The sequence below is a fragment of the Jaculus jaculus genome, chromosome 17 (assembly GCF_020740685.1).
Source record: "Jaculus jaculus isolate mJacJac1 chromosome 17, mJacJac1.mat.Y.cur, whole genome shotgun sequence".
Taxonomy (NCBI): domain Eukaryota; kingdom Metazoa; phylum Chordata; class Mammalia; order Rodentia; family Dipodidae; genus Jaculus; species Jaculus jaculus.
Window position 1 is genome coordinate 5,270,727 of NC_059118.1, and position 25,913 is coordinate 5,296,639.

At 47.9% G+C, this 25,913-nt stretch overlaps 1 protein-coding gene across 1 annotated transcript in view; it reads left to right on the plus strand.

The window, feature by feature from the left end:
- The first annotated feature begins 401 nt into the window (after positions 1-401).
- Positions 402-25,913, plus strand: part of Scn11a (sodium voltage-gated channel alpha subunit 11) — a 108,685-nt gene continuing 83,173 nt past the window's right edge. Inside the window, exon 1 of the mRNA XM_045136474.1 lies at positions 402-519. Within this exon, the coding sequence (XP_044992409.1) occupies positions 479-519 (41 nt within the window). The 5' untranslated portion in view covers positions 402-478. The remainder of the gene's footprint in view (positions 520-25,913) is intronic.

The window sequence follows — 25,913 nt, forward strand, 5'->3', positions numbered from 1 at the left end:
CTTCTCCTGGTGATAGAAGTGAAGGCTGGGAATTGTCTTTAAATAAAGATTAAATACAAGGTGGATGTGCATGTTCAGGAAATGGAACCTGGTCTTCAAGCTTACATTTGCACTGTGTCCCAGAACACTCCTTTTCTACTTTCTGAAATCATAAAATTGCCTTTTGCTAATGTTTGCTAAAGTATCTTGCAGGCATATGGACCTTAATATACATACATACATTTAGTCCACGCTGACCTAAAACTCACTCTGTATTCCCTCAACGTATTTTTTTTTTATTTTTAAATTATTTATTTGCGAGGAAGAGAGAGATGTATAGAGAGAGGCTGTGTCATGACCTAGTGCTACTGCAAACGAACTCCAGAAATGTGCAGGCACTGGCGTTCTGAAGCCGGGTCAGAAGACTTTGCAAGCAAGTGCCTTTAACCGCTGGGCCATCTCCCCAGCCTGAACTCAACATTTAGATGTCGTCTCCTAGATGACATCACCCAAAACTCTTCAAGTGCTTTCAGGTGTCAGGTAAACACCGTATGAGATTCGCTCCGGAAACCCAGCTGTGTGTCTTTTACGTGCTCGGGCAGGTGGTGTGCATGCATCTGGGTATGCGTGTTCTATGTGTGTGAGGTCAGATGTTGAGGTTGATGTCAGTTGTTGCGGTCCTTTGGTACTTTGAATGGATGTCCCCCAGTAGATTCAGTTTATTAAAGCTGGCTGAGGAGGTGTCACTGGGGGCGGCTCTGAATTCCAGCCTAAGGTATGCAGAGTACTTGAGTTCTGCCCCGGGAGGGGAGGCTGGGGTGGGCTTGCTGTGGCGCTGCCGGTGGGATTTCTCTCCGCATGGGCCCCGAGAGGGGGCAGCTTCTTGCTCATATGAAACTTCCCCTGGGTCTGTCAGTTTCCATAAATCTTTCCTCCTATAAACTGTGCTGGTTTGGAGGTTCAGCCCAGCAGCATGAAGCTAACGGTGGCAGTTGTCCTCAATAGCTCTACATCTTCTTCTTATCAGTTATATATATCTTGGACATTAGAGGTAGGGTCTCACTCTAGCCCAGGCTGACCTGGAAGTCACTAGGCAGTCTCAGGGTGGCCTCGAACTCATGGTGATCCTCCTACCTCTGCCTCCCGAGTGCTGGGATTAAAGGTGTGCGCCACCATGTCTGGCTATATCTTATTATTATTATTTCTTTAAGAGACAGAGAGGGAGAATGGGTGCACCGGGGCCTTCAGCCACCGCCGACAAACTCCAGACGCGTGCGCTCCTTGTGTGTCTGTGCAACATTACGTGCCTTATGTCACTTCGCATCTGGCTACTTGGAACTTGGAGATTCAAACGTAGATTCTTAGGCTTCCCAGGCAAATGCCTTAATTGCTAAACCATCTCTGCGGCCCTACATCTCCCTCTCTCTCTTTTTTCAAGGTAGGGTCTCACTCTAGCTCAGGCTGACCTGGAATTCACTATGGAGTCTCAGGGTGGCCTCAAACTCATGGCGATCCACCTACCTCTGCCTCCCAAGTGCTGGGATTAAAGGCGTGTGCCACCACACCCAGCACTACATCTTATTTTAAAAAAATTATTTATTTATTTGGTGAGAGAGAGAGGAACAGACAGAGAATGGGCGCATCAGGGCCAGTAGCCACCGCGAATGAACTCCAGATGCATGCGCAGTTTTGTGCATCCGGCTTTGTGTGGGTACTAGGGAGCCGAACCTGGGTTGTCAGGCTTTACAGGCAAATGCCTCAACTGTTGAGCCCTCTCTCCAGCCCTACATATTTTTTGAGACAGGGATTCACACTGAACCCGGAGCACACCGATTCACCTAGACTGCTGGTCAGCAAGCCTGGGGACCTTCCTGCCTCCTCCTCCTGCGCTGAGATCGTGGGCATTGCCGCCGAGGACCTGAGCGCAGTCGCTCATGCTTGTGTGGAAAGACTTCAAAGACCGAGCGTTTCTCCAGCCTCATAAATGCGTCTCTGCCCACAGTGTTGCCGGGCCACCTTGCCTGCCTCTTCTCTCTCTGGCCAGAAGATTATTATTAATAAAATCCCACAGTGACAGGTTCATTGTTAGAAATTAAGTGTTAGAAAGACATTTTCTCTGCAGCCCACATGAGCTCAATATGATTTTAATTGTCTTCCCAAATGAGTGAAGGCAGAAATGGTCTCATTTTTAGTTTTATTTTTTAGGGTGTGTGTATGTAGTATGTGTGGTGTGATGCATGTATATGTAGTGTATATGTGCATGTATGTGTGTGTGTGTGTGTGTGTGTGTGTGTGTGTGTATGTGTACAGGCACACATGCCCTATGCCCATGTGTTTAGAGGCCAGAGGACAACATTGAATGTCCTCCTTTTTTCTCATTTACCTGTTTCCAGAACTTCTGTTTTTTTTTGGGTGGGGGTAGGGTCTCACTGTAGCTCAGGCTGACCTGGAATTCACTATGTAGTCTTAGTGGCCTTGAACTCATGGTGATCCTCCTACCTCTGCCTCCCAAGTGCTGAGATTAAAGGCGTGCCTGGCTTTACAAAAACAATGTATTATTGTGTGTGTGTGGGGGGGGGTGTGTGTGCAGGCATGCCATGGCATGAGTGTGATCAGAGGACAACCTTGGGGTGTCAGTCTTCACCTTCCGCCTCGTTTGAGGCCGGCTCTCTTGTCTGGTGCTGTGAACATCAGGCTGGCTGGAGCTCCGGCTCCGATTCTGCCTCTCCTCGTTGTGAGCCAGGCTGGGGTTTCGGATTTCGTGCTACTTGCCTATCTCTCTCTCGCTCGCTTGCTTTTTCTTTTTTTTGGTTTCTCTAGGGAGGGTCTGATTCTGGCCCAGGCTGACCTGGAATTCACTATGTAGTCTCAGGGTGGCCTCGAACTCTCGGCGATCCCCCTACCTCTGCCTCCCAAGTGCTGGGATTAAAGGCATGTGCCACCACGCCTGGCTTTGTCTCTTTTTTTAAAAAAATACTTTATTTATTTATTTGGGAGAGAGAGAGAGAACGAAAGAAAGAAAGGGAGAGAAGGGGTGTGTGAGAGAATGGGTGCACCAGAGGCTCTGGCCACTGCAAACTGTTGAACCATCTTCCCAGCCCAACAGGTGCTCTTAACCACTGAGCCATTACTCCAGCTTCACAATCCAAGCTTTTTTTGGGGGGAGGGGGTGTTGAGGTAAGGTCTCCACTCTACTCCAGGCTGATCTGGAACTCGCTATGTGGTCTCAGGGACAATCCAAGCTAGAGATTAAATCTTCTATTGTCTTCACTTTTCCTTAGGGTGAGAAATACTGAGTGGGGCCCAGCTGGGGCCCATGGAAGATGTTCAAAGTTTGGGGCGTCATTTTAGTAGCCTCTGTCCACCCAGGCCGCCTCTCTGATTCTCTTAGGCCACCTGCCTATTGATGGCACAAGCCTGCTAGGGGACCAGCCCGTAGGCCAATGGGACCTGACCACCAAAGATGCTGGGAAATGGGCTGGAGAGATGGCTTAGCGGTTAAGCACTTGCCTGTGAAGCCTAAGGACCCCGGTTCAAGGCTCGGTTCCCCAGAACCCACATAAGCCAGATGCACAAAGGGACACACACGTCTGGAGTTTGTTTGCAGTGGTTGGAGGCCCTGGAGCACCCATTCTCTCCCTCTCTCTGCCTCTTTCTTTGTCGCTCTCAATAAATAAATAAAAATAGACAAAATAATTTAAAAAGTGATGCTGGGAAAGGAGCAGTGACAAGCTCAGCGCTTGTCAGTGTGGCATGGCGTCTTCTTGGTGGTGGGGAAGCCCCGAGCTGGAGCTTGCTCTCACCTCCCACCCCAGCTCTGCTGTGGCTCCGAGCTGTTTCCTCCTCCACTTAACTGTGGAACCACACAGAGTGATTGACGTAATGACATATCATCTTCAGCTCACCAGTAACAGTCACCTAGTGATTCCTTTGCCCTTTACGTGAGCTTTCGTTCTGCCGTGGACCTTCTGTGCACTCCTTAAGCTTTGAGCAAGCTCCTCCTCCCTCTTCCCTCCCTCCCCCCTCCCTCCCTTCTCTCTCCCTCCTTCCCTTCCTTCCCCTCCCTTTTTCCTTCCTCCCCTTCTTTCCCTCCCTCTCTCCCTCCCCCTCCCTTCTTCCTTCCCTTCTCTCCCCCTCCCTCCGTCCCTCCCTCCTCCCTTCCTCTCTCCTCCCTCCCTTTCTCCTCCCTCCTTTCTCTCTCCCTCCCTCCCCACTCCATCCCTCCTCCATCTGTCCCTCCTCTCTCCCTCCCTCCCCCTCCCTTCTTCCTTCCTTCCCTTCCCTCCCCCTCCCTCCCTCCTCCTTCCCTCTCTCCTCCCTCCTTTCTCCCTCTCTCCTTCCTCTCTCCCTCCCCACTGCATCCCTCCTCCATCCACCCCTCCTTCCTCCATCCCTCCTTCATTCCCTCCCCCCATCCGTCCCTCCCCCTCCCTTCCTCCTCCCTCCCTCCCTTCCCTGCTTTTCTTGAGCTTTGGGGCATGGATGTCTTTCTGGAAGCAGTTGAGCCGTCTTCTGCCTGTCCCATTGAGTGTTAATTTATGAGCATGAACTCCAGGCTGGGCATTGAGAATTCAGGGAAACAGTCTTTGCCCTGGATGGGCTTCCAGATCTAACTGGGAGGCGAGACTCACCCAGCATGCATGAGGCACAGAGGAGGGCGAAGATGGTGCTTGGGAGTGCCATGATGTACTTAGAGACAGCTGGGCACCTGGCAGAGGTCAAAGTTGGAAGGAGAGAACGTGAACCAGTGCCAAATGCTGGTGTGAATTTGGGGATGGAGCAAGAGAGAGGGCAGTCTGCATTTGGAGGCCTGGCAGGGGCACAGGTGTGGGTTTGGGAATGACGTTGTGAGGTGAGGGAGAGAACAGGGAGGTGAGCCAGGGTCTGGAGGGAAAGCCCCCCACTTGCTGCTTGCTATTGGGGTCACTTGGCTGGTGAACCTGGTTAGCTTCACCTTCTGGCTTCCGCCTGCCATAAGCAGAAAAAGGGGCTGAGGAGACAACTCAGTAAAGTGCGTGCCGGAGGAGAACCTGCGTGAAAAAGTAAAAGCCAGGTGTGATGGCGCACGCCTTTCATCCCAGCACTTGGGAGGCAGATGTAGGACCGCTGAGTTCGAGGCCATCCTGAGATGGCATAGTAAATTCCAGGTCAGCCTGTGCTAGAGTGAGACTCTACCTTGAAAACAAACAAATAAACAACAACAACAGCAAACAAAACAACAACAGAAGCCAAGTATGGTGGCACACGCTTATAATCCCCGCTCCGGGGTGCCAGAGGCAGGCGGGCTCACTGGATGGCCAGCCTACTTGGTGAGCTCCAGGCCAGGGAGAGGACTTGTCTCAAAAAGGTGGCTGGTACCTGAGGAACAACACCTGAGGTTATCCTCTGGTCTCCAGACACATGCTTATACACACGCACCCAGGCAAACACATGGGCATGCTCACATGTACACACAAAATAGTGAAGGGAATCTTTAAAAAAAAATATTTATTTGCAAGGAGAGAGAGAGAGAGTAAGAGAGTGCCACAGCCTCCAACCACTGCAAACAAACTCCAGATGCATGTGCCACTTGTGCATGTGGCTTTACATGGGTCCTGGGGAATTGGACCCAGGCTGCTAGGCTTTTCCAAGCAAGTGCCTTAGCCATCAAGTCATCTCTCCAGCCCAATCCTCCTGTCTCCGTTCCACTGAGGGCCCTCCTCAGTGGGGTTGGTGGTATTCACCTTCGGTTGTGAGTTATGAGTTGGGAGAGCAGCAGTCAGTCATTGTTGGGGGGGCAATGTTCCTTCCCACTCTGTAGCTCTTGGAACCTCTCTACCCCTTCTTCTATGAATTTCCCTGAGCCCACATTTATGTTTTATTATTCTTATTGTCACAGGATCTCATGTAACCCAGCTGGCCTCAAACTTTCTCTATTACCGGGGCTGTCATAAACTCCAGAGCCTTCTGCTTCTACCTCCTAAATGCTGAGATTACAGGCATGTCCTTCAAATCTGGTTTGGAAGAGATGTGCTCAAAATGTTCTGCTCAGGGCTGGAGAGATGGCTTAGCTGTTAAGGCGCTTGCCTGTGAAGCCAAAGGACCTCGGTTTGGTTTCCCAGGACCCAGGTAAGCCAGATGCTCAAGGTGGCACATGCATCTGGAGTTCTTTTTGCAGTGGCTGAGGCTCTGGCACACCCATTCTCTCTCTCTTTTCCCCTTCTTTCCCTCTCTCAAATAAATAAAGAAAAATTAAATATTTAAAAAAGTGTTCTACTCAGTCTGGCATGGTGGCGCACGCCTTTAATCCCAGCACTCGGGAGGCAGAGGTAGGAGGATTGCCGTGAGTTCGAGGCCACCCTGAGACTCCATAGTGAATTCCAGGTCAGCCTGGGCTAGAGGGAGACCCTACCTCAAAAAAAAAAAAATTAAAAATGCCATGCTCAAAGTGTCAAAAGAAATATGCTTCTTTCCTTAGATGACAGATCGGTAGGAAGCTGAGGGGAGAGGAAAGGATAAATAAATAAATAAAGGGGAATCAGGGAAGGCCCTTTTTGCTCTGGTTTGGGCAGCAGAACCTTTTGCACCCTGTCTCCAGCAGAGCATCGGTGAGAGCCACAATGCTCTCTAATGCTTTTGTGATGGACAGCAGGCTCTTTAGGAAGGCCAGAGGACAAAAGCCATAGAACTGGGTGCAAGTGACAGCACTGTGACAAGGCTTCTTACTCTGATAAGATGGAACATACTTCTTTTTTTTTTTAAAAAAAAAAACTTATTTATTTATTTGAGATAGAGGGAGGGAGAGAGTGAGAATGGGAACATTAGGGAATCCAGCTGCTGCAAACAAACTCCAGATGTATGTGGCACCATGTGCATCTGGCTTGCGTGGGACCTGGAGAATCAAACCTGGGTTCTTGGCTTGGCAGCAAGTACTTTAACTGCTAAGCCATCCCTCCAGCCCCCTTCATTTTATTTTATTATGATGATTATTATTTTGAATTTTCAAGGCAGGGTCTCCCTCTAGCTCAGGCTCACCTGGAATTGTCTCTGTAGTCTCAGGGTGGCCTCTAACTCTCAGTGATCCTCCTACCTCTGCCTCCCGAGTGCTGGGATTAAAGGCGTGCACCACCACGCCCGGCTCATTTTATTTTTTGGGACAGGGTCTGTCACCAAACCTAGAGCTCTCTAATTTAGCTAGATTAGCTAGCCAGCAAGCCCCAGGCTCCCCCTGCCTCTGTCCCTCTAGATCTGGGACTATAGGAACCCACCACATCACCTGGTTTTTTATGTGGGTGCCAGGGGTCCCAACTCAGGTCCTCATGCTTGTGTGACAAGCACTTTACTTACTGAGCCACCTCCCCACTCCCTGCCAGAGACATTTTGTCCAAAGGTTAGTCCTGTTCCTTCTTCCCTTGTACAAATCTGATGGTGCTGTCTGTTTAAGGCCTCCTTCCCTTACCTCCTATATAAGGTACCTACCAAGAAGAATGACTGTCCCTTTAAGACCTCCCTCCCTTATCCCTCAAATAAGGTACCTACCAAGAAGAATGACTGTCCCTTTAAGGCCTCCCTCCCTTACCTCCCAAATAAGGTACCTGCCAAGAAGAATGACTGTCCCTTTAAGGCCTCCCTCCCTTACCTCCCAAATAAGGTACCTACCAAGAAGAATGACTGTTCCTTTAAGGCCTCCCTCCCTTAACCCTCAAATAAGGTACCTACCAAGAAGAATGACTGTTCCTTTAAGGCCTCCCTCCCTTACCTCCCAAAGAAGGAGAAGAATGAAGCCAGGATAAATCGAGAAAATATTTGAAACCTATTAAGCATGGCAACAAGTTTACTGTGATTCTTAAGCTGATTATAGCCTTTTTGACTTCCAGCCAGTCCCTTCACTGGGCTTCCATATAGACTTGGCCACCTATCCCAGCCCAGGCTGGCGGCATGCCTGTCTGCTTGTGTGGTCACTGCCCCCCACTTCCAGCCAACACTTTCCTTCCCCCCTTCTGCACACAGAAGCCAGACAGCCATGGAGCTTAAGTGGGGAAGGGGTCGTGGTGGGCATCAAAGAGTGGGGGATGTATGTATTCACATCTGTGTGCAGCGTGGGGACCTGGGAGCTCCTGAAAGACCCCATATACACATGCTAACTTTTATTTTTATGTATTTATTTTTCTTTTCTTTTAATTTTTTTAAAAAATATTCTATTTACTTATTTTCAAGGGGGAGAGAGAGAGAGAGAGAGAGAGAGAGAAGAATGGGCCCACTAGGGCCTCCAGCCACTGCAAACAAATTCCAGATGCATGCGCCACTGTGCATCTGGCTTTCTGTGGGAACTGGGGAATCAAAGCCAGGTTGTTCAGTTTTGCAGGCAAGTGCCTTAACCGCCAAGCCATCTTTTCAGTGCATGAATGCTCTCACTCTTTTTTTTTTTTTTTAAATTTTATTTATTTATTTATTTTGAGAGCAACAGACACAGAGAGAAAGACAGATAGAGGGAGAGAGAGAGAATGGGCGCGCCAGGGCTTCCAGCCTCTGCAAACGAACTCCAGACGCGTGCGCCCCCTTGTGCATCTGGCTAACGTGGGACCTGGGGAACCGAGCCTCGAACCGGGGTCCTTAGGCTTCACAGGCAAGTGCTTAACCGCTAAGCCATCTCTCCAGCCCTCTTTTTTTTTTTAATTTAATTTATTTATTTGAGAGTGACAGACACAGAGAGAAAGACAGATAGAGGGAGAGAGAGAGAATGGGCGCGCCAGGGCTTTCAGCCTCTGCAAACGAACTCCAGACGCGTGCCTCCCCTTGTGCATCTGGCTAACGTGGGACCTGGGGAACTGAGCCTCGAACCGAGGTCCTTAGGCTTCACAGGCAAGCGCTTAACCGCTAAGCCATCTCTCCAGCCCATGCTCTCACTCTTATCACAGCCACATACATCTGTCTTGATTTGTCTCTTCCTCAGTTCACACCATGAGTCCATGAATTTGTAGTTCAAACCATTGTATGAATGAAGAAACTGAGGCCCAGAGAGTTTAAAAGGCTACTGGGTGGCAGAACAAAGTAGACTCAAGGCCAGTTTTACATGTGCACATACACACACACACACTCACACACACGTACACAGATGCATATGTGTGCCCATGCGTGTGTGGCCAGAGAACAACTCGGGGTGTCATTCTTCAAGGGCCACCAACTGTTTTTTAAATTTAATTTAATTTATTTTTTTTTAGATGGGGTCTCACTCTAGCCCAGGCTGACCTGGAATTCACTATGTAGTCTCAGGGTGGCTTCGAACCCACAGTGATCCTCATACCTCTGCCTCCTGAGTGCTGGGGTTAAAGGTGTGCATCACCATGGCTGGCTCATCCACTTTGTTTTGTTGCTGTTCATCCACTGTTTTTGAGAGAGGGTCTCTCATGGCTGGGAACTTACCAAGTAGGTTAGGACGGAGTCCCAGGGATCTGCCTGTCTCTGTCTCCTCAGAGCTGAGTTACAAGCACATTCCGCCATCCCCAGCCTTGTTATTTCCATTTGAATCCTGGGGAGAAATTTCGGTTGGTCCTCAGCTTGCCAGCCAAGATGTGCCAACTGAGCCATCTCTCCAGTCCATAGCAGGGTTTTACTTATTTATTTTTAATATTCTAAACTGTGTGTACGTGAGTTCTGCATCTACCCTTGTGTTGGTCAGCTTTCTATTTGCTGTGACAAAATAGCTGAGGTAAACAACTTAAATGAAGACAAGCTGTGTTTTGGCTTATGGATTCAGAGGTCTCAGATCATGGGTTCTTGGCCCTGTTGTGGGGCAGTGCATCATGGGAAAATCATATGGCCAAGGAGATTGATCTCCTTATGGTGTCCAGGAAAGAGAGAGAGAGTGACTGTGGGAGAGAAAGAGTGAGCATCAGGGCCCCTTCAAGGGCGTGCCTTTGTTACTTAAAAAAATATTATGTATACATGTTTATTAATTAATTTGAGAAAGAGACAGATAGCGAGAGAATGGGTGTATCAGGGCCTCCAGCCACTGCAAAAGAACTCCTGATGCATGCACCACCTTGTGCCTGTGGCTTAGGTGGGTCCTGGGAAGTCACACCTGGGTCGTTTGGCTTTTCGGGCAAGCGCCTTGACCGCTAAGCCCTCCCTCCAGTCCGATAAAGCATTTTGATCACGACGCCCCGCCCATCACCTTCATTCATGTCACTGAACCCTTCTGTTCTTTTACCTCTCTCCACCTTCCCTCCACTGACCCCCTTCGACTTTCTCACTGGTCACTCTTCTGTTTTGTTCTTCTCCGTCGTCAGTGAGGACTGGTCAACGAGCCCGATAGTGTGCAGGTCCCGTGCAGGTAACAACAGCCACTGCGAGGCCGTGCGTGTCACGGAGCGGCAGCTTCAGTCAGTCCCTTTCCCAGGAGCTCCGTATGGAGGAGGGAGGAGAGAAAATCAGCCCCAGCAGGACAGGAGACCAGAGGACAGCAATGGAGAGAGGAGACAGTGGGGGGGGGGTGCTGAATGCGCTGAATTCGTGCAGCTCCCGCCCCCGAGGACCTGTAGCTTCTGTCCTGTCCTCTTGGATTCTGGGCGACACCTGCAATCGTTCCTCTTGACTGTCAACTTGACAGGACCTCAAATCACCCAGGAGACAAATCTCAGGGCATGTCTGTGAGGGAGTTTCTGGATTAGGTTAGCTGAGATGGGAAGACGCCCCCTAATCATGGGTGGTAGAATTCCAAGGGCTTCCATGATCCAAAACTGAATAAAAAGAAGGAAGCGGTTGAGGCGCTTGCCTGCAAAGCCTAAGAACTCATGTTTAAATCTCCGGGTCCCACCTAAGCCAGACACACGGTGATGCAAGTGGGCCATGCTGCACACGTACACAAGGGGGCGTACGTGTCTGGAGTTCATTCGCAGCAGGTTGAAGGTCCTGGTGTGCCTGTTCTCTCTCTCTCTCTCTCTCAAAAATAATAATAAAAAAAAGGAAGTGAATAGCTGATCGCAGCCTTCAGGACGCAGTGGTCGGAGGATCGCTGACCCTGAGCCTGCCTGCGGGCACCGACGGAGGCTGTGGGACGTGGATGTCTGGGGCATCCTATCTGAAGTTGGCGTCCTCCTCCTCTGTGAGCGCGCTCGAGTGCTCACCGGCCTCTTAGGAGTGCCCAGGGCAAACCCCGCACGCTCGGGTGCCCTGTGTCCGCGGATTACTGTTTGTTACTGAAGGGCTTGTGCTTGAAATCACCTGCGTTTACTTTGAACAGGAAGCTGCAGTGATTCTCTGAAACTCCACGAAGCTTGAATACAACTTAATAGCTTGGAAAATAATATTTGAAAAGAGTTGATATTAAAAAAGAAACAACCCTAGAGCCTTTTAAGATAATGGGTTTAAAGGCCTCCTACCTCCATAAATGCACACATGTTTTTTATTCATGTGAAAAATGCTTGGTAACTCAAAGTAGTTCTCTCACTTTTGTCTTCTTTTATTCTGAAAGCTGTTTTGAAATCACAAAGGTTTAGAATTCTGATCTACTCCTTACCAAGGCAGGCTATGTACACCATGCCAGGCATGGGCTTTCCCTTTCTTTCTCTCCCTCTTTCTTTCTTTCTTTCTTTCTTTCTTTCTTTCTTTCTTTCTTTCTTTCTTTCTTTCTTTCTTTCTCTTCTATTGAGAACTTTAATACTTTAGCATACTGTAATCTGATTGCATTCCTGTCCCATTACCCTCTTTTGTCCCTTGTCCCTCAGCCCCAGTCCACTGAGACCCTCCTATCCCCAAGCAGTCCATTTTCTGTGTTGTCTCATTCCTTTTGTCCTCTGTGTCAATTCCCCCCCCCCCCCCCCCCGAGTAGGGTCTTGCTTTAGCCAAGGCTGACCTGGAATTCACTATGTAGTCTTGGGCTGGTCTTGAACTCATAGTGATCCGCCTACTTCTGCCTCCCACGTGCTGGGATTAAAGGTGTGCACCCCCATTACCGGCTCGGGTCAAAATTTTGATGAGCTCTGGACAGTGCAGCTCTTGTGGGGATGCCAGCTACCCCCGTGGGATCGTAAATGCACCAGTTAGTTCATGTTGGGAGAAAAATGCCCCAAAAAACTCCTTCCCATCCTGAGGCCACAGGTTTTCTAGGTCTCTGTGTGTGTGTGTGTGCGTGAGCATGCTTACGTGTGTGTGGGGAGTGTGTGTGCGTGTGCACATGCTTACGTGTGTGTGTGTTCACATGTGTGTGCATACATGTGAAGGACAAAAGTCAATGTCAGGGTCTTCCTTGAGTACTCCCCACTTTACTTTATTGAGGCAGGACCTCTCATTTCAACCCAGAGTTCACAAATTCGGCCAGTCTAGCTACACAGCTTGTCCCAGGCCCCTCTATCTCTGCCTCCTGAGCACTGGGGGTCCAGGAAGGCTGCCATGCCCACCCCGTGTTTACATGGGTGCTGGGGATCTGAACTCTGGTCCTCATGTTTGTGCACTTTATTCACCAAACCATCTCCCCAGCAGAATTTAAGGGGTTGGGGAGATGGCTCAGTGGCTAAAGATACTTGCTTGCAAAGCCTGCTGGCCTAGGTTCAATTCCCCAGTGCCTATGTAAAGCCAAATGCATGAGTGGGACATGTGTCTGGAGTTAGTTTGCCATGGCAGCAAGTCCTGGTGTGTCCATACTCACCCTCTTTGTCTTTCTCCGTCTCTCTCAAATAAATAAAAATATTTTGAAAAAGAAAACATTCTTGGGGGTGGAAGATAGCTCAGAAAGGCACTTGCTTGCAAAGCCTGATGTCCTGGGTTCAATTCTTCAGTACCTACATAAAGCCTGATGATTAAGGTGGTCTCGAGTTTGTTTTCTGTGGTAGGAGGCCCTGGCCTGCCCATACACACTCCTTTTCTATCTACCTCTTTCTTTCTGTCTCTTTTTCAAATAAATGGTGATAATTATAATAAAAACATACATTGGGTATTGGAGAGATGGCTTAGCAGTGAAGGTGCTTGCCTGTGAAGCCTAAGGACCAAGGTTCAATTCCCCAGTACCCACGTAAGCCAGATGCACAAGGGGGCGCTTGCATCTGGAGTTTGTTTGCAGTGGCTGGAGACCCTGGAGCACCCATTCTTCTCTCTCCCTCCCTCCCTCCCTCTTTCTTTCTCTCTCTCTCTCTCTCTCTCTCTCTCTCTCTCTCTCACACACACACACACACAAATAAATAATAAAAAAATCCCCACTGATGTACATGTATGAAAATTGTCAATAAAAAGTTTTTTTTTCAAAAGAAGGCATTCTTTAAAAGATGAAATTTAAAATTAAAAAAGAAAAACACACCAGCTTAAGTGGAAGAGTCTTGGGATCTTAATGGGGTTGGTTTGCTGGCTAAGGGGTCCTCTTGGCTCCTCTCTTACTGTTACCGAAGCAAGCAAGTGATTTTTCCTGGGCCTGGATGCCAACGTTGATGACAGGGAAGGAGAGGAGGGGACGGTGAATGGTGTGGTGAGGGCCTCAGTCACCTGGCTTAGGTGGCTTTCAGGTTAAGCTGAACAGAGAAGCACACTGTGGCTTTTCAGATGGGCTTTTCTGTATTCCCTGGTCTCCAGCAGGAAGGTAGGAAAGTCCTCCAGGCTGGGGACCCGCCCAGTTGGATGAGGCCAAAGGGGGGGAGCGGGGGGGGGGGTGCAGAAAAAAAAGGCAACCTGTTTCTTTATTAATGTTTTCTGCAGAGCTAGATTAAACACTGATTAGAGGCAGATGCATCCGAAGTATGAATGTAAGTACTCTCTCAGTCACTTCTCTGGTTACAGGGTTCCCTACATCACTGTAAAAATCACTTTGGCTCTCTTCCCACTTGCCTCCCTCCACGCTCTCCACCAGCTTCCGAGCGGCCCCTCCCAGAGCTCTAGCCCACCGCCAGGAGCAGGAGGCCTGGCTCGGTGAGAGCTGAGCTTCGCGCCACCGCGGACTCTGGCGAGGGGTCACCGCAGCGCAGCGCGCCCCGCAGCCTCCCAGCCAGGAAGGTAGGTGAGGCCTCCAGGCCAGGCCAGCCCCGCTCCTCTCTTCTATCAAGCCAGGGATTGCCTCGATGGAGTTTTGTTTGCTCGTTTTCATCAGGTGAACGTCAGGCCTTCCAAGATCACTTCTTAACTCAAACCAGAGAGAAATACGTGGTTCCGAGGCGGACCTGAGGACAGGTACACGGGTGGGCTGGCCGGCTGCCCTGCCCTGATAGGTGTTTGCAGTTCTGGGCATTATGTTCACAGTTGGAGATTTTAGTCAAAGTGTGTGCTCAACCCCACTTGAAGCTATGGTGTAAATCTTCCAACTGTTTTCTAAATTCGTTGTGTACACTTAATCTGAAATTAATAGTCATGGTTTCCTCTTATTTAAAATATAATTTTATTTATTGACATCTCTATGTACATATACATAGGTAATATATTTCGATCATCATAACCTCCCATTACATTCTCTTCCCCCTCCCACTGAGCCTTTTCTTCTTCCCAACTAATCTCTCTTCTGCTTTGATAGCTTGTGTGTGTGTCCTGCTGAGTTTAACCGGGGCTGCCACATGAACACGGGTGGGGGGTTGTTTACCAGAGCGTGGGCAGCTCACCAGTGGCTACATCACGGAAGAGAATGTCTCCTCTGCCCCGGCAACGCGCGGTTTCTTTATGGAGAAGCTGGAAAACTACCACTGGGATAGGCTTTGGAGTGAGATCAACTTCTCCTAGTCACTTGCTTTCTGATTTTTTTTAATGGGATCTCTGAAGGGCGAGATCTTGTTATTATTGCTACTATTATTTTGTACTCTACATTAGCGAGCGTGGCTTCTGTGTCATCAAAGCCAAGAACTTGCTCCGGCTGCCACCCAGAGTGGATGAGAAGGCATCTTGTAGAGCCTGGTCTGCCTTGGTGGGTGGATGGATGGGAGTGCCCTTGTGGAGACAGTGAGATTGTCATGGAAACAGGATGGTCCTGGGAGGCATGTCACGCACACTGAAGGTTGTAGACCCAGCTCAGCCCTGCCGGAAACGATGTAGCTTTCACCCCCTGAGCCCCTCCTCCTGCCCCTCTCGGGGTCCAGGAACTAGGCAAGTGCCTGATGACTGTGAGTCGGACGTCTGGAAAAGGCTCATTCGACTACTTACAGGATCCTGGGACGGTGTCTCAATGTCTCCAAGTCTTGATGCCTTCTATTCTAAAAACCGGCATGACGCAGTAGTGTCCACTTTGTAGATTCCTGGGCAAAGCTCAAGGAATGACTAATGGGGTATTTAAAGCTCTAGAGTGACCTTTGCCACTCCAGGTCATAGGGACAGGACCCATGCTGAGCTATTTTGAGTGAGCTGGTGCCAGCCTGTCATGATGTCTCTGCTGGTCGGGGTAAAGGGCATTCCCTACCAGAGCTCAGTTACCTACAGAGAAAACAAGGACAACTTATTGGCCTAAGAGGGCGTATAAGAGGGCAAAACCTTATCCTTTTAAAAAATTTATTATTTATTTGTTTGCAAGCAAAGAAAGAGTGAGATGGGGAATGAATATGGGCATGCCAGGGCCTCTAGCCACTGCAAATTAACTCCAGATGCATGCGCCACCTTGTACATTTGGCTTACGTGGTTCTTGGGGAATCGAACTTGAGTCTTTTGGCTTTGCAGGCAAGAGCCCCATGGTTTTTAAAAATAATTTTTTTAAAAAAAATTGGGAGCTTTACCATATGACCATACTGCAAATTGGTTGTATTCCCATCGGGTCATCCTTTTGTCCCCTTCCCCACCCTCATTCACTGGGGTTTCTTTCTCAGTGGTGATTTTGGTGATTGCTGCACCCCACAGTTTTACCTGGAGCCAAAATAGGTGCCATTCAATAGTAGCCATCATTGTGGAAATATTTGTGACTTGGCATTAAATGAAAAGGCCACCGTGTAAAATTGTATGCAGGCGACAATAACAGCCATGTAATAAGTGTCCCAGACGATGCCTGAAAAGAAATACAGCAACGTGCTAGGCTGGCACGCTGACCAGGCAGAGACTCCTTGCGCCTTGCTCCTTCTCCTCTCTGTGCTTCCCGCATCTTCTTTAACGGGTGGCCGTACCAGCTACAGCCCTGGCAGGGAACGGATGATGTCTTCAATTTGGGCATTTTGAAGATATTTTATTAAAGGGGCTTTGTAGAAAAGGTGCAGTTGGGTCTCAGTAATAAAAAGAGACAGCTGCAGGTCTCAGTGTGTGGAGAGTTGGGGGCTGTACTACCCTACCTCAGAGGAGTGAGGGGAGCTAGAAGGGGCTGGACCCGGGGGAGAGCTAGAGTGTGACTGAGGGCCACTACTGAGAAGAGCGGCCTTCTTCCTTCCCCACTGGCTGAGTCACCTGCGGGTGTCAAATACTGGCTGAAGCAACCAGAAGCCAGAGGGCGAGGACCCCAGCGAGGACCCCAGGGGATCGCTGGTGCATTAAGCAGGGCGGGGAGGATGGAGCGGCGAGGCAGTGGCAAACCGCAGATGCCCACTGTGACAAGGCCGGGTGATTTTTCTAAAGTTCATAAGTAAGAGCCTTTCTGAGTCCCATCATCTACGATAGCTTCCTCTCTCCTTCCAGCCACGCAGCGTTCAGGTCTTCAAGCCACGTCCTCTCTTGGTTCCCACAGCACCAGGCAGCTTCCCCTGGTGCAGCCACATGTCTGTCATTTACCCACCTGTCTCCCCACGGGGCTGTCAGAGCTTTCTGTCACTCTGTCTCCCTATATGCAGGACAGGGATGAACGAAACATGGAAGGCAAGGTCTAAAGTTTATTTGTTTATTTATGAGAGAGAGAGAGAGACAGAGAGAGAGAGAGGGACAGAGAGAGAGAGAGAGAGACGGAGGGAGAGAGATGGGTGCACCAGGGCCTCTTGCCTCTGCAAATGAAGTCCAGATGTATGCACCACCTTGTGCATCTGGCTTTATGTGGGAACTGGGGAATTGAACCAGAGTGGCAGGCCTTCATAGCCAGTGCTTTTAACTGCTGAGCCATCTCCCCAGCTCAGGTCTAAATGCTACTACAAAGCTCACAGATTTGAAGTAAGGCTTGGAGCAACTGAATCTTTTATTTTTTTCCACTGTGAGTGTATGTGTGCACACATGAAGTTGGAGGCCAAAGGATACCTTGAGTGTTGTTCTTCCAGAATCCATCCACTTTTTTTTTTCTTTTTCTGGTGACAAGGTCTATCACTGGCAAGCCATACCACGAGGAGGTTACACTGTCTGGCTGGTGAACCCCAGTGATCCACCTGCGTCTACCTCCTCAGTGCTGGGATTTCAAGCATCTGCCACAAGGCTTGGCTCTTTTAAAAATTTAATTTAATTTAATTTATTTGACAGAGAAAGAGGGAGAGAGAGGGAGAGAATGGGCGTGCCAGAGCCTCCAACCACTGCAAACAAACTCCAGACGTGTGCACCCCCTTGTGCATCTGGCTAACGTGGGTCCTGGGGAATCAAACTTGAGTCCTTTGGCTGTGCAGGCAAACACCTTAACCGCTAAGCCATCCCTCCAGCCCTGGCCTGACTTTTTATGTGGGTTCTGGAGACCAAACTCGGTCTTTATGTTGGCATAAGCAAGCACTCTCCTGACTGAGCCACCTGCCCCGGCTCCTAACCACTGGACCTTAGCTGTGAGAGACGACCCCAGAGTGCAGTCTCTCCTTAGGGAAGAGAGGGCCTGGTATTCTTTTCTAGGTGTGCTTGGCTTTGGTCTCTTCCAGTGGGGTGGGTCCGGGCGCACCCTCCTCCGAGGAGCAGGAGCCTGGCCCCTTGACAGTCTGTGAACCTCCCTGCCCCATGAGCCCACTGCTTCAAGGTGGTTTCTCGGAAGCCTCCTCTTGTTTCTCCCAGGTTCTGTCGTTTCCCCATGTCAAGTTTGGTTCACAAGTCACTGGCCTGTGGGCTGTGAACTGCAAGCTGAGTTGATGCTTGCTTCCTGTCAGACTCAAGGGTATTTGGTCCCATCAGTATAGCTGTTATTTGACTCTCTAATTTGAATCAGAAGATGTTTTGCGTCCCTAAAGGGTTTTTACAATCCTTTTACAACCCAATAAAATAACACGTACATAATTCCAGAGGCTCAGAAGGGGAAAATGTTGAGAAGGATATAATATTAAAAAAAGAATATTCCATCTTTAAATCTGTATTCAGACTTACTCTAGCCAACTGATTTTCTTTTTTTGATCATTGTTTGAATTCTAAATTCTTTACATTGCTGTTTTTTCATTTATGAAGTTCAAGTAGAGGCTGTTGAATGGTTTCTGGGTTAGACGAGGAGTGTAGCGTAAGGACAGAGATTCCTCTTCCTTCCCTGTGACTTTCTAGTTTAAAAATCTTCGTTGATTGATTTATGAGGGGGAGGGAAGGAAGGAGAGAAGGAAAGAGGAAGAACAAGGGAAGGAGAGAGAGTGAAAATGAGAATGGCCACACCAGAGCTTCCTGCAAACTCCAGATGCATGTGTCATTTTGTGTGACTGGCTCCTGGGGAATTTACTCCAGGCCAGCAGGCTTTGCAAGCAAGTGCCTTTAACTGCTGTCTCCCCAGCCCTCTTCCGGTTTTTGTTATTTGTATTTTTCTAGTTGTTTATTGGTTAATCTATTTACTAGTGCATATTAAAAACATTTTACTTATTTGCAAGGAGAGAGAGAGAGAGAGAGAGAGAGAGAGAGGGAGGGAGAGAGGTGGAGGTTGGTGAGAATGGGCACGCAGGGCCTCTAATCAGTACAGATGAACTCCAAATGTGTACACCACTTTGTGCATCTGGCTTAATCACTGAGCCATTTCTCCATCCCCAAGTAGTGTATATTTTTTTAAAAAATATTTTTATTTTATATATGAGACAGAAAGAGAAAGAGAGAACACAATGAGACACTTGGCACATGTGGCTTTATGTGGGTGCTGGGGAATTGAACCGACATCATCAGGCTTTATAAGCAAGTATCTTTAACTGCTAAGTCATTTCTCCAGGCCCACTGGTTTACATTAGTTACAGAAAACAGTATGTTTCATTGTGACTTTTTTTTTGTTTGTTTGTTTTTGAGGTGGGGTCTCATTCTAGCTCAGGCTGACCTGGAATTCACTATGTAGTCTCAGGGTGGCCTTGAACTCATGGTGATTCTCCTACCTCTGCCTCCCAAGTGCTTGGATTAAAGGCATTGTGACATTTTCATACATATATATATAACATACTTTGATCATATTCACTACCCCATTTCTCTTTCCTATCCTTCCCCATCTCTTTTCATTAACAGACCTGCTTTTATTTTTACATCTTTATTGGCCCCCTCTACCAACATATGAGAGGAAACAATGTGATATATGTTTTTCTGAATCTAGCTTATTTTGATGGATATGGTGCTCTTCCATTGCCTTGGTTTTTCTGCAAATGACACGGTTTCCATCTTTATGGCTGAACAATACTCCAGTATGTATATTTATCACACTTTATCTGTTTGTCCACTGATGGGCTTCAAGGTGGAGTCCATCCCCTGCATACTGCAAATAACGGTACAATCCATGTCACTCTGTCGGCATCTCAACTGGAGGCTGGCCTTGTTCCCTCAGGTAGACACCTGGGTATCTCGGGATCATGTGGTAATTCTAGATTTTTAAAAATTTTTATTTATTTATTTGAGAGTGACAGACAAACAGAGTCAGATAGAGAGAGAATGGGTGAGCCAGGGCCTCCAGACACTGCAAACAAACTCCAGGTGCATGTGCCCCCTTGTGCATCTGACTTACATGGGTCCTGGGGAATGGAGCCTCGAACTGGGGTCCTTAGGCTTCACAGGCAAGCGCTTAACATCTAAGCCATCTCTCCAGCCCTAGTTCTAGTTTTTTTTTAAATTATTTATTTATTTATTTTGAGAGCGACAGACACAGAGAGAAAGACAGATAGAGGGAGAGAGAGAGAATGGGCGTGCCAGGGCTTCCAGCCTCTGCAAACGAACTCCAGACGCGTGCGCCCCCTTCTGCATCTGGCTAATGTGGGACCTGGGGAACCGAGCCTCGAACCGGGGTCCTTAGGCTTCAAGGCAAGCGCTTAACCGCTAAGCCATCTCTCCAGCCCCTAGTTCTAGTTTTTTGAGGAATCTTCATACTGATTTTTGTAGTGACTGAGCGAATCTACATCACCACCAATAGTGTGTAAGTTTTCGTTTCCCTGCATCTTCACCAGCATTTGCTGTTTCTGTTTCTTGATGAAAACCAAGCTGATTTGGAAGATGAAATCTACCTCTCATTCTCTCTCTCTGTACTGGGAATTGAATTGTACTGGGCTTTGAGCTTACCAGGCAAACGCTCTCCCACAGAGCTCTATCTGCAGCCTAAGATGGAAACTCAAAATATGTTTGGCATTTCCTTGATGGTTTAAAATGCTGAACATCTTACTATCTATTATTACCTATTTGTACTTCTTTTGAGAGCTGACCTAACGTATCGACAGGCTTACGTGTTCTTCTGAGGCTGAACTTTTTAAGCTCTATATAGATTCTTGACATGACTCCCTTTGGATAAACAGCTAGTAGCGCTTCCTTTCAATCTGTCTACTCCATTAGTGTTCCCCCCCCATATTTTTCTGTAGAAGCTTTAAAAACTATTTGTTTATTTTGAGAGAGAAAGAGAGAGAGAGAGAGAGGGAGGGAGGGAGGGAGGGAGAGAAAGAATGGGAGCACCAGGGCCTCTAGCTACTGCCAACTCCAAACACATGCGCCACCTTGTGCATTTGGTTTACGTGGGTACTTGGGAATCGAACCTGGGTCCTTGGGCTTCACAGGCAAGTGCCTGAGCCACTAAGCCATCTCTCCAGCCCTGTAGAAGCTTCTTCTTCTTTTTTTTTTTTAAAACTCTAGAATAATTCTACCTTTAATTTCCTGAGCTACTGAAGTTATTGTAAGAAAGTCTTTGCCTTTTGGGTTGTATCTTGAAGTGTTTCCCTCATCTTTTGCCCCAATACTGTCAAAGATTCAAACTAATTAAGGTCCTTGTGTGGACTTTGAGGTATGTATTTTTGCCACCTTGGTTGATAATCAGGTGCTGTAGCTTCACGGGTATATTTCTGGATTCTCTATTGTATGATATTGGTTGGTTATTCTGTTCATACACTGGATTACATGTAATTATTTGCATATGTTAAACTGTCTTTGTCTTCTTGGAACTTCGAGGTATATGATCTTTTTAATGGGTTGTTGGGCTTAGCTTGCAAACACTCTGTTGAAGAATTTATTTACTTATTTAGAGATAGAAATAGAGATTGGGTGACCTCTAGTCACTGCAAACAAAATCCAGATGTATGAGCCACCTTGTGCATCTGATGTTTCGTGGGTACTGGGTAATTGAACCCAGACCAGCAGGATTTGCAAGCAAGCATCTTTAACTACGGAGGCATCTCCCCAGCCCTGTTGAGGACTTTGTACATCGATGTCCTTTAAGGATTTTGGCCTATAGTTTTGGTTGTTTGTTGTATCCTTCCTGAGTTTTGATATCGGGGCAACTCTGGCTTTGTAGAGTGAGTTTAGATTCCTTGCCTTTATACTCAGTGGGATAATATGGAGGAAACTGGAGCTGGTTATTTGAAGCAATTATAGCTTGACTCATTGACTCAGCAATGACTCTTTCTGGTACTTTTCTTTGTTGAGAGAAGATTTTTTTATTTTCTTAAAAAAATTTTTTTAGAGACATGTTTGTGATAGTCTTTCACTATGGAGTCCAGGTTGGCCTCAAACTCCTTCTCCTTCTCCTTCTGTCTCAGCTACAAAAGGTCTGGGCTTACAATGCCATACCTGGCTATGTTGGGAGGCTATAAATATTTATACCAGTACTCTCTATTGATTTGTTTTGGTTTTGATACTACTTTGGTTTAAGTTTGGTGGATCATATACATTTAGAAATTTATCTATTTCTTTGAGATTTTCCAATTTATTGTAAAGTTTTTCAAAGTAATTTTTGTTGTTTTTGGTTTTTTGAGGTAGGGTCTCACTCTAGCTCAGGCTCACCTGGAATTCAGTATGTAGTCTCAGGGTGGCCTTGAACTCTCAGTGATCCTCCTACCTCTGCCTCTCAGGTGCTGGGATTAAAGGTTTGCAACACCATGCCCAAAGTAATTCTTTTTTTTAAATTTTTTATTTATTTGAGAACAACAGAGACAGAGAAAAAGGCAGATCGAGAGAGAGAGAACAAGAGAGAGAGAGAGAGAATGGCCACTCCAGGGCTTCCAGCCACTGCAAATGAACTCCAGATGCGTGCACCCCCTGTGCATCTGGCTAACATGGGTCCTGGGGAATCGAGCCTCGAATCAGGGTCCTTAGGCTTCACAGGCAAGCACTTAACCACTAAGCCATCCCTCCAGCCCCCCTTTTTTTTTAATCAAAGTAATTTCTAATGACCATCTGTTATTCAGTATTCTCTGTTGTAATGTCCATTTTTTATATTTAATTTGATTTATTTGAGTCTTGTCTGTCTTTCTTGTGGTTAGTTTGGTCAATGATTTGCCAATCTTTTTAATTTTTTTTTCAAGATAGGGTTTCACTCTAGCCCAGACTGACCTGGAATTCAGTAAGTAGTGTAAGGGTGGCCTTGAACTATTAGTGATCCTCCTACCTCTGCCTCTTGAGTGCTGGGACTAAAGGTATGCGCCATCATGCCCAGCTTTTCGCTTAAAATTTTTATTTTATTTATTTATTAGAGAGAGAGAAAGAGGCAGATAGTGAGAGAATATGTGCACCAGGGCCCTTAGCCACTGCAAGTGAACTCCAGACACATGCACCACCTTGTGCATCTGGCTTCACTTTGGGGAATCGAACCTAGGTCATTAGGCTTTGTAGGCAACTGCCTTAACCACTGAACCATCTCTCCAGCTCCCTAAATTATTTTTTATTCTTTTGTTCATTTTCATTTATTTATTTGAGAGTGACAGAGCGAGAGAGAAAGAGGCAGATAGAGAGAGAAAGGGAGAGAATGGGCGCGCCAGGGCCTGCAGCCACTGCAAACAAACTCCAGATGCATGTCCCTTGCCTTGTACATCTGGCTAATGTGGGTCCTGGTTAATCGAGCCTTGAACCAGGGTCCTTAGGCTTCACAGGCAAGTGCTTAACCACTAAGCCATCTCTCCAGCCCTAAATTATTATTATTATTATTATTATTATTATTATTATTATTTTTGGTTTTTCGAGATAGGGTCTCACTCTAGCCCAGGCCAACCTGGAATTCACTATGGAGTCTCAGGGTGGCCTCGAAGTCACAGCAATCCTCCTACCTCTGCCTCCCAAGTGCTGGGATTAAAGGTGTGCGCCACCACGCCTGGCTAAATTATTTTTTTTTAAGACTCATTTAGTGTTGAAAAGTTTGCCTTTCAGACTTCATTATTGGAGAACTTTGGAAATGATTATATTTAGCCAGTTTGATTCTTCAGCAAGCCAGTCTATTTTCTGTACAGAGCATGCTCTTTCTCACCTGTGCCTCCCTGGACACACTACTTACGCTTCCTGCAGCATGCCTGTGACTTTGTTTCCTTGCTAAGTCTTACATCTCTCTCAGGGCCCAATATAGACGTTATGGCTTTGGGAGACCACCTCTGACTCCCCTAAATTGGTGGCATAGCTACCTTTCTGCACATAGTGCTGATTGTCGATACCTTTGTGCTGCTGGGACAAGGCACCTAACCAAAAGCAGCTGATGGGAAGAAGGCTTTTATTCTGGCTTGTAGTCCCAAGGGTTTGCTGCATGGTATCAGGGGAAAGCATGGCATGAGCAGAGGCTGAACATCACCTCTGCCACAGCAGGCGGAAAACAGCAGCAGGAGAGTGAGCCCAACCCTGGTAATGGGGAGCTGGCTGTGACACCCCTCATCTGGTCCCCAACCATAAACCTCCTCCAGCAAGGTGCGACCTCCCAAATTACCATCAGTTGGGGACCAAGCATTCAGAACACAGTTTTTATGAGGGACAACTGATTCCACCCACCACAGCGCTGGTTCCACTTCATGCAGCTTCCTGTGTTTATCTGGCTTCCCTGGTGCACCAGATCAGCCTAATTCCCAAACCAGGCTGACAGGGACTGTGGTCGTGCCACCAATAATGCTTGGCACCATGTCTAGAGCAGACAGTGGGCACACAGTTGAATGGACAAACCACTGATGTGCTGGCATCTTCACAATAATTCTCCACCATGCTGAGAGAGTCCATCTCAGACTCACATTCAGTAAATAAGGAGGAAAGGGGGCTGGAGAGATGGCTTAGCAGTTAAGGCACTTACCTGCAAAGCCTAAGGAGTCATGTTCGACTCTCCAGGTCCCACGTAAGCCAGATGCACAGTGACACAAGCGCACAAGATTGCACGTGCTCACAAGGGGGCACACGTGTCTGGAGTTTGATTGCAGTGGCTGGAGGCCTTGGCACACCAATTCTCTCTGTCTCTCGGTCTCTGTCTCTCTCTTTCTCTCTCTCTCTCTCTCTCTCTCTCTCTCTCTCTCTCTCTCTCACACACACACACACACACACACACACACACACACACACACACACACACACACAAAGGCCAGTCTGTTGGAAAACAAAAGAAGAAAACAATGAGGAGGAAGAAGGTTCCTGACAGACGAAGACCTGATCAGCTTGATCCCTCCTGCTTTGCGCGGAGTCCGGGGCTAACCCTGGTGCGCCCCAGTTCCCATAGAAGACGTTACCCTGTGGGAGAGTGACCCTGTCAGGTTTGGGAAATTTCTGCTTCCTCCAGTCTCCCTTTGTGAGGTCTGGCTCCCAGATGGAAGAGTCGGCATAGGGTAATAGATGTCAGCATCTGTGTTCACGTCTGGGTTTGCGGCCCCACCTTTTTTCCCATCCCGTCATATTGTAAGAGCTTTTCTGACAAAGTGTGGAGAGTCTCATGCCCTTACAGCTTTGCTTCCGCGCCCCCTGGCCATGGCTCCCTCTGTTTCCTCTCCTCCGGTTTGTTCCACTGAGGCGGGGTCGCCTGTGGTCACGCTCCACGCTCGGGTCTCTGTCTTACAACAGGCGCTTCTCTTGTTCACTTATTCCTGAGCTCAGCTTCATCTGACGTCGTCGCCTTTGCGCTGCTGGGACAAAACACCCACCCCAAAGCAGCGGATGGGAGGAAAGCTTTGATTGTGGCTTACAGTCTCGAGGGGAAGCTTCATGATGGCAGGGGGCAGCATGGCATGAGCAGAGGCTGGGCACCACCTCTGCCATGGCAGGTGGAAAAGAGCAGCAGCGGAGTGAGCCACTGAGGAGTTCATAAACGTCAAGGTCCACCCGCAACAGCACACCTCCTCCAGCAAGGCGCCACCTCCCAACTTACCATCAGCTGGGGACTAAGCATTCAGAACACATGAGTTTATGGGGGACACCTGATTCAAACCATCACACCATCTATGACCAGGTCCTCTGGGAATGATGTCTTGCTTGGCTGGACACTCTGTAACCAGGATCCCAGAGCTTGTGCTGCCTGTTACTACAAACCACATACACAGACACGCAATTTGATTAAAAAATTCTTTTTTTAAAAAATTAATTAGTTAATTTATTTGAAAGAGCAAGAGAGGGAAAGAGGGAGAGAAAGAGAGAGAGAATGAGAATGGGCGTGCCACAGCCTCCAGCCACTACAAATGAACTCCAGACTCATGTGCCATCTTGGGCATCTGGTCCTGGGGAATCAAACCTGGGTCCTTTGGCTTTGCAGGCAAATTCCTTAACTGCTAAGCCATCTCTCCAGTGCCTGGAATTGGATTTTTAAGTTGTGCTTTATGCAGAGAGCCTACAGTCTGCAAAGTCAGGATGAATATCCTACAGAGCTGCCTTCCTTCTTGGCTCCAGCCAGCAGATGTTATAAGGAGGAAAAACCAAGTCAATCACTCCAAAATTTAGTCTTGCCTCTTTGGCCAGTGTGTCTGAGATTCATTATGTTGGTGGTTCTCTCCCTATCACCTCCTGCACTTTCTCCTCTCTATAATCTCTCTCTTTGTAGCAGA